The sequence below is a fragment of the Habropoda laboriosa genome, unplaced genomic scaffold (assembly GCF_001263275.1).
Source record: "Habropoda laboriosa isolate 0110345459 unplaced genomic scaffold, ASM126327v1 scaffold207, whole genome shotgun sequence".
Taxonomy (NCBI): domain Eukaryota; kingdom Metazoa; phylum Arthropoda; class Insecta; order Hymenoptera; family Apidae; genus Habropoda; species Habropoda laboriosa.
This window is the reverse complement of record NW_017100397.1, coordinates 1,613,626-1,622,922: the sequence shown is the minus strand read 5'-3', so window position 1 is coordinate 1,622,922 and position 9,297 is coordinate 1,613,626. Positions and strand designations below refer to the sequence as shown.

General features: G+C 32.4%; 2 protein-coding genes across 2 annotated transcripts in view; one reads left to right on the top strand and one right to left on the bottom strand.

Annotated features, from left to right (window-relative positions):
* LOC108575190 (prohormone-4) overlaps positions 1 to 914 on the bottom strand; it is a 4,449-nt gene extending 3,535 nt beyond the window's left edge. The window contains exon 1 of the mRNA XM_017937923.1: positions 478 to 914. Within this exon, the coding sequence (XP_017793412.1) occupies positions 478 to 607 (130 nt within the window). The 5' untranslated portion in view covers positions 608 to 914. The remainder of the gene's footprint in view (positions 1 to 477) is intronic.
* Positions 915 to 2,810: 1,896 nt separating this feature from the next.
* LOC108575184 (syndetin) lies at positions 2,811 to 7,934 on the top strand. The gene is made up of 9 exons (XM_017937916.1): positions 2,811 to 3,017; positions 3,241 to 3,756; positions 3,821 to 4,503; positions 5,771 to 6,149; positions 6,230 to 6,520; positions 6,597 to 7,067; positions 7,135 to 7,256; positions 7,320 to 7,509; positions 7,604 to 7,934. The coding sequence occupies exons 1-9, from the start codon at positions 2,973 to 2,975 to the stop codon at positions 7,712 to 7,714; spliced, it is 2,808 nt and encodes a 935-aa protein (XP_017793405.1). The 5' UTR covers positions 2,811 to 2,972; the 3' UTR covers positions 7,715 to 7,934.
* Positions 7,935 to 9,297: the final 1,363 nt, after the last annotated feature.

Sequence of the window (9,297 nt, the reverse complement as noted above, 5' to 3'; positions counted from 1 at the left end):
ACGGTGGATATCGTCGAACAGTTACATATATGCTTTAATAAAATTCTTACTGATTTGTATGAAAATTTTTATTTATTTTTTATGTATAATATCGTGTCAAGAAGACACATGTCCCATATGAATTATCATAACGACTGAACGAGGAAAAAATTTGTGGATTTAAGTGTATGCTTGACTATACAGAAACATCTCCTAACTATCGATTATAGTCCATGATCGTATCGAAAAGGTTAAAATGCATATGATATCGTGAACTTTTACAAAGGGTGTTGTTAACGAATGTAGATAAAGTATATGCTATGTACAGATATCCATATGTGAGTCCTTTCAATGAAATGTATAATAAATCAACCCTAAACTCTTTCAATAAGAGTAGCTTAACAACAATGTGTTTCGACCAAGCGAATCAAGGTTGCATTTGTAGCTTTCAATTACCGATCAAGTTCGAGATCGGCCACGGGATAGCAGCTTGCTTACCTGTACGTTTTGAGATGAAGTGACCGTAAAATCGACTCAAGTCGATCGCCATGACGGCACGCGGCAAAACAACGCAAACACTCAGGGCGAGGCTAAGCGCAGCCACGCTGGTGCAGAATCTCTGAACCATTATCAGCCGGCAAACGGTTTAACTACTCTCTCGACGAGGAGCAAGTTCACACCGCGCACTTCCCTTACTCAGCTGGGAAACAGAACTACCCTCTCTACGCTAACTACGACGTCAGGGAACGTGAACCTCGAGCTTCTTCTTCTGAGAGATACTGTACTGTAATCAAAGTGACGCTCGCTGACACACCAACCCCTCAAACGGGAATACGCGTACAATGTTTTGCCTCCACTTTTCCTGATTTGCCTACTTTGATGTTTTTTCTCGTTTCACAGCCACCCTCCGTCTCTTTTTGACACCGAGTGTGGCTGGCGCGTAACGCGGGGTGCACGGGCACTGTGGACACACCTGCGTACCGTACGTATACCGTTCATGATATGTCAAATACGTATACAATCCCCACTTCCCGGTGGACTCCGATTTGAGGAGTGGGGAATACGCAACAATCCACTCAACCAATGGTTGGGCGGGCCTTGATGGTCGCAGCCAATCGCAACCGACGAGATCGAACATTCTACCCTGGAACACCCACGCGACCCTTCTTCCTTACCATGACGCATCGATTTCAACCCCTTGTACGTAACTTTTGTTTATCGTTCTAATGCTGCGTTTACGCGGACGGAATGGTATGGCATGCACTACCCTTGAGACGAAGGGAGAAAGGGGTTCATGGAATTTCGAGGAATTCCTGTTTTAATCCAATTAACACATAACAGCCCGGACTCCCAAAGAATATTTAGGGCTTACGAACGATCCTTTGCATATTATTGAATGACTTTTTTTTGCGTAATTAGGAGGAAAGATAGACTTTAAACTTTGTCGAAGTTTTTAAATAAAGATAGGAATTAAAAATTGTTGAAAATTTAAAATTTTTGAAATCTTTGAGATCTTTATAAATAGATAAAAAAAAGTAAATTATCGTTCAAACCTGGAAGAATATACATATACATATACACAGAGTGATTCATCTAACTTGACGACCTGAAATTGCTCGTAAACTATTCACTGTACGAAATAGTGTATGAAGCAAAAGTTGCATGATTTCAAGGGGGACATACATGTATGTTACAATAATTGTTTTTTTTTCTAAGTACATTATTTTTATACGCAAAGTTTTGAGGGTCACCATGATTTTTTTAAATAAAATACCCTATATTTCTTTCCGGAAATTAAAAGAGCATTAAAAGCTAAGTAAATAAATATTAAAGTGTAATATGTCTAAAGTGAGTATTTATTGAGATATTTACGATAGTTCTATTCTATTGAAATCAAATTTACATAAAAACACGCAGAAGCATATTTCTCTATTCACGTAAATTCTATGTGCGTGCACGTGTGTGTATGTTATGTAACGCAGCTTCATGAATTATGTATACATTATTCATGTTCATTGATGAAGCACTTGAAATATTGAATCTAACTTGTTAAAGGGCAAACTACCTTCATATTTTTCTTTTACTACGTATTGTTAATTAATATATTATAATACCTGAGTCAATTAATTGTAAATATTTTAGTGACATTTGATTTTAATATCTTGCGAAATCATATGTAATCATACTGACTAATAAAATAGCTTCTAATAAAATAGACTGAAGTATGCAATACTTACGCTTCGTAGGTATGAGGTTAAAAATTAAATAAAAATTACTTTTATAACGAGGTTGACGTTACTTTTGAAGTTAGAGGTAATTTTAAAAGCACAAATGAAATATAAACTACAATTTACCAGGCATGGCTGTTTTACCGTGTTTTTTAACCAAGGTTACAAATTTCCCAGAATCAGTAGAAAAAGTTGACTATAGCGCAATTTCCATGTGGTTTAAAGCCAATAAATTTTCCTTATTGAAAAACCAAGCTTATGCCAAGGAATCATTTTGTTGACATTTTTCTAATATACAGAACTCTAATATACAGAATAAATAAAAAATACTCATAAATATATGTATTATTTTTAAATGGCGCATATAATCAATTTTTTAAAACATTCATATTATTTTTTTAATGTTTTTGTTCGAAATTATAATAAAAAGAATAAAACCTATCATTGTTCTTGTCACAAATTATATTCTTATTTGGATATCAATACTGTTTAAAGATATTAGTATTTGAAAAGTTACTGTTAATACAAACGTGTCACTCCCGCGAAAACTTCATATTGTACATAACCTGAAAAAATATATGTATGTGATTCAAGTACGTAACATTTAAGAAATAGATTCTTTGTACTTACGAAATGGAGTTAATTAAATAACCACGACGAGATGCGAATTTTATTTGTTATGCCAATTACATGGAGAGAAACAACGAGACATCGAGTAAATACATGAAAATGTATCAAACGAAATTTTGAAGAAATATTTACAGTATGGAGGATCTAAAGTGTAAATTTTTCGGTCTTATTAACAAACAGGTGAATAAATTTCTAGTACAAATGTTATGCCTAGGAATTGTATTTTAATCTGATAAGATTGAGAAAAACAATTTTTTTCCTTCTCTTTTTTTATTATGCTTCAGGTTATGTTATACTGGTTTCAAATGTATTTTTATGGAGTGTTCATTGAATTACTTTAATACAATTTAATATAATTTTAGAAAGTGTTAGTGCGACATTTATGTTTTTCATTGCTATTCAGAATGCAACCAAGATTCCACTTATGGGTTTAAGTCCAGATCTACTCAATCCGTCAGAAGCTCAGAAATCAGATGACATACAACATAAAGTTGATCATTCAACAGAAAGTAAACGCATTCCTGATGAAAATATATTAGAATCTATAGAGAAAATTTATTTTGAGACAGATCAGAATTTTGATGCTTGCAGACATGAGTTAAAAAAATTGCCAAAAGTGCTGCAATCTACAGAAATTGAAAAGTGTTACGAAAAACTTAAGCAGCAACATCAGGTTGTCTCAAGTAAAGTCCTCCAACATATTTTGGAAAAACAGGATGCTTGCAAGGAAGAATTTGAAAAGATTTTACTAATACAAGAACAATTACAAGACGTGTTAGAAATATGCAGAATGGGAAGAGCTGATCTAAAGTTAGCGGAAAGACAATTCACAACAGCTAGTTTAGGAATATTAGCAAATTATAAAAGAAGGCAAATTGTAGAAGAACTATTAAACAACTTAAATACCATAAAAACATTGGTGAGTTTCTCATATTATTCATTTAATGAAGTAATAATTAATTATTTGTTATAATACTTTACAGCAGCGTACAGGAGACAGATTACAAGAATTGTTAAATGAAAAAAATTATCCTAGAGCAATATCATTACTTTTAGAATGTCAAAGTGCAGCGCAAACATATAAACATTTTCATTGCATTGCTGCTCTAAATGGAAAGTTACAAGATATATTGGAACAAGCAGAGGAAGCCCTGGATGTTACACTTTCAAAAATGTGTACGCAATTCGATGTGACAATATACACATCAATACAAGAAGCTTACACTCTACTTGGAAAAACTCAATCTGCAATGGATCAATTGCATATGCATTTCACTGCTGCGATTCACAATACCGCTTTTGCAGCTGTTCATTCATATGCAGGTGGAGATACAAAGAGGCAATACAAACAACTTTGTCAATCAGTGCCTCGTGAAAGTTGCATTGCTTGTCTAACAGAATTGTGTAAATCATTATGGACAATATTAAGTTCTTACTACTTGGTAGTAAACTGGCATAATACACAAGAAAATAAAGTTAAACTTAAAGCCGATATTAAAGATTTAGAAGAAACCTTCAGCAAACAGTATGTGAAACATAAATTAGAAAACAGTATGATTCGCGTATGGCACGATGTTGAAATGAAGATATCGATATTTTTAATGAACGCGGATTTAACTTATATTAAATTCGAACAGTTCGTTCAAGTTTTAGGTGTAGTTAACAGGTAAAAGTTTTGTGAAATTCTATATAAAGGCTCTAGCCGAATAAGCATGGTAAAAGTACCCCTAAACCAAATGAAACGTGTGGTACGTCAATTGAAAGAGCTTCATAGGACAGCCATTTTGACAAAGTTTTAGCTCTCCACACCCTATTATTAGGGTAGTTATCGACCTGAACATCATTTTATTTTCATACTTGATTTCTTTTGTTCTATCCGATAAAAAGTTATGAAAAAAATCTGAGATACGATAGCTAGAGTGTTACATATCTGAGAATTCTTTCAGATTTTTTGAATAAAAAATCTATTTTAAAAAAATTAAATAACATTTAAAATGCCAATTTTGTATTGAATTTATCAAATAACAACATTTATATTTTTACAGTAGAAGTTGCCTGTCATGTTTATTAATTCATAATTTTTTCAGATTCTTCGGAAGCATGCGTCAGTTAAAAAATCACAAACCACTATTTTTTACTGTTCCGTGCACGTAAGAGTGACCTCTATTGACAGCAAGAGATGTTTAAATTAAAAAAAAAAATATGATTACACTCCTTGAAATTCTACTTACAAAATGAGCCCTTTTCCTAGATGGAGAGTTTATTGAGCAATGACACCTTATTTATAAATAATCAAGGAGCAAAGAAACTGACATCTATAAATCAGGTTGTAATTAAAAATATGTGCAAAAGGTCTCATTTTGTAGGTAAAATTTCAAGGAGTGTAATCTTTTTTTTTTTTCATTTAAACATCTCTTGCTTAATAGAGGTCACTCTACATGCAGGGAACAGTAAAAAATAGTGGTTTGTTATTTTTTTAACTATGACGCATGCTTCTGAAAAAATTATGAATTAATAAACATGACAGGCAACTTCTACTGTAAAAATATAAATGTTGGCATTTGATAAATTCAATAAAAAATTGGCATTTTAAATGGTATTTAATTTTTTTAAAATAGATTTTTTATTCAAAAAATCTGAAAGAATTTTCAGATATGTAATACTCTAGCTATCGTATCACAGATTTTTTTTCATCATTTTTTATCGGATAGAATAAAAGAAATCAAGTATGATATGAAAATGATGTTTAGGTCGATAACTACCCTAATAATAGGTGTAGAAAGCTAAAACTTCGTCGAAATGGCTTTCCTAGGAAGCTCTTTCAATTGACGTACCACACGTTTCATTTGGTTTAGGGGCACTTATACCATACTTATTCGGCTAAACCCTTTAACTTAATTCACCAACATTGTGTTAACAAAAAATACTTGTAGATTAATGGAAATTGGAGAGGAGTTGTGCAATTTCAAATCAGAAAATCTACAGGAGTCTATAAGACAACAATCTTTATCATACTTTTCTCATTATCATGCATCAAGACTAGACGAGCTTAGAATATTTTTAGAAAATGATGGATGGGAATTATGCCCTGTTAAATCCAATTTCGTTGCGACTCAATTGCAAGAATTCAAAAGTTTAAAACCATCACTGAATAGTTGTAAAGTATGGAACAATTTAGATAACTCTAATGTTGGTGAAAATGATAATCCTATGGGAATAGAATGGATCCAGAAATATTTAGAAGGAGGTGCATCACCGTTTTCTATAGGTCTAGATGACACAATGGATGAAGATATTTTAATAAATAACGAGGTACGATATTATTTCATTTAGAAATAATTTCTTATATTACATTGACAATGGTAATATTGAAAATACTTTGCATCGTACAGGATAACCATTTGGCATATTTTTCCGATGAATCTGATGATGATATTCCTGATGAATTAAAACGCGAATATGTCGATGATTCAGATCACGTAAAAACGAACAAAAAAAAGGGTAAACTAAAATTGTCGGGACCGATGGTTACAAATACTACACTGAGTATATTGCGTGTTTGTGGAAAGTATTTGCAAATGTCTAGATTATTGCGATCAATCGCGGTCACTGTCATACAAAGTATGATACAGTTTTATGAGCTGTGCTTTTATACTGTACATTTATTCTTTACTTCAGATCTGGTATGTTCTTTTCTTTTATTATAAATTAATTTATCACAAAAATAGCCTGACATCCATAAATGATAATTGTTTTCAGCAAATAAATAGCGATTCCTTGTATAGTCCAAAATTAAAGTTATCACTGGCAAGAATTAAGGAGAATTTAATTATTTGCGAGAATGATACCGAAGATAATCTCAAATTAAATTCTGATAAAGTACGACAGCCGCAGCTCTCTACCATTGTAAATTTATCGCAACCGGAAAATCTTCATGGCTTGACTGAACGTATTGTAGCAGTGGAATCCTTGATATTTTTAGGTAGACAATATGAAAGTTTGAAACCGTATCTAGAACATCTTATTGGTGCTAGTCCACAACGTGGTTTTCTCCATCAATTTTACATGCAAACTATAGCATCAACAACAGATTTAAGAAAGCCGGTATACATGGCGGTGACATCCCAAGCATTCGATGTTGCAAATATATTAAATTTAATGAACAAAGTCAACTGGGAGGTGACAGATGTCATGTCCCAACATAGCGGATACATTGATGCTCTACTGCAGGTATTTATTCTTTTCTTAAGTAAACGTTTATCTACGTTTTTACACTGAATAAAAATTGGTTTTATAGGAAATATACGTTTTAAACGAAAAGTTGAAAAATATTGGAAGTTGTCTTCCTTTGGCGGACGATGTATATATTGCTGTCTGGGAAAATGTTGCACATTTAATAACTCATACTTTGGTAGAAGGGTAGGTAATTTTAAAACTTCCAATTTCACACATCATGTTTAAATATATCTATTTTTATCGCAGATTTTCTAGTGCTAAAAAGTGTTCAAACGGTGGCAGAGCATTGATGCAACTCGATTTCACGCAGTTGAAGTCAAAGTTTGAGACAATGACTTCTTTGCGGCCGATGCCGCATAGAGAATACGTTGAATTATACATTAAAGCTTACTATCTTCCTGAGAACAGTTTAGAAGAATGGATAAAAGAACATAAGGTTAGGTTAGGTTACATTGTGCGCGCGCGTGCGTGTGTGTGTGTGTGTGTGTCAAAATATTCTGACTTATTCTTTATTCTCATTTATTTTGTAGGAGTACTCTATCAAGCATCTAATTGGCTTAATTTCCTCAGCTTGTCAGAATAATAAAAAAACTCGACAACGTTTGATAGCACTTATAGAAGAGCAACGACCCAGTAGATAGCATAGGGCTATACATTACAATACATCTCAAGATTATGTCGAAATAGGAATTGCATAATGGACGAATTTGTAGGAATAACAAAAAAAAAAAAAAAGACAGAAAAAAGCGTGAAAAAATGTATTTTCTCTCTGTACATATTCGAAAACTTTTATTATGTATCACCAAAGTAAGCAAACCAACTTAAAAACTCTCTAATTTTCATGACATTTTTGTTTACTCAGTACGCGTATTAGGTCTACCGATAATGGTCTTCTACAAACATTGGACAAACACGGAGATTAATTTATAAAATCGAAGGAGTATGTGATAATGTACGAAAATTATTAATCCTAACGTTGCACTAATATACGTCATTAAATGTAAGTAATACCAAGTGAAAGAATCTCATACCGAAAATTTATAATTTTAATCGAATTCGTATGATATTGTTACTATTAGGTTGAGTCCGAAAACGTCCGTTCGCGTTTCTTCACAAGAATTTAAAGTTTTGTTATTTTAATATCAGACTTACTTAATCAATGAGATATGTACTATTTTGTTGTATGACTTTTTCCCATCTGTTTGGTAATTTAAATGTTCCCTTTTCATAAAATTGTTGTTTTTTATTAAAAAATTCAGATATATGCATTTTGCCTTGGACGTTGTTAATGGTTTTTGTCCTAGCTTAGACCAATATTTACTTCACGTTTCATCACCACTGATAAGTTGTTTTAAAAAAGAGCGATCTTTGTACCGCTTTAACAATGGATCGGAAATCAAAATGAGGTCAAATAAATTCTTTTCCGTTAGCTCATACGGGACTCAAACACGTACTTACTCGTCATTCCGAGCTTTTTCAAATGCAAGAAAACTAATTTTTGCGAAATTCTTAATATGTTTGCAATCTCTCTAGTTGTGTACCTTGGGTTTTGTTTAATACAATTTGCAATTTCATCATCATCGATCTTTTTTGGCCTGCCACTTCGTTTTTTGACTTTCACATTAAAATCTCCACTATTGAATCTTTTAATCCACTTTTGGATGGTACGTTTGTTAATAGCATCCTCACCGCACACATCACACATTTTTTTTTTCTTATATCCAACACTTTTCTTCTTTCAAAAATAAAAAAGGATTAGGTGCCGAAAATGAATACTCTGTTCGCTCATCTTTAAACGCTTAAGACTCAAATAATACTAAAAGAGAACTGCCTAAAGCATTTTTAGATTGTCCCTAATAAGTTACGTTTATTAGTTGCAGTCAAAATATGCAATAATATCAGGTAACATTACCGAGAAGAGTGAGCCGCCTTCGACGTGAACGGATTTTTTACTCAACTTAATATAAAATAATCGTAAACTTTTCGTACTGTATTAATAGAAAATAAGTAATATTTATCATTCAGATCTATCGTTGCATTAGCAAGGTACTGAGGGAAAAATTTCTGCATCTTAAATCTAAAAAAATTTAATATTAATTGAATTTATGATAATTGTATGCTCAACATGAATTTTTTTTATTTAGTCATCATTGTTGTGTTCTGCGTGTGATTTAGTAGATCGAAATGTGAAATTTAGACTTGTAAAATTCGTTAAAGGAACAAA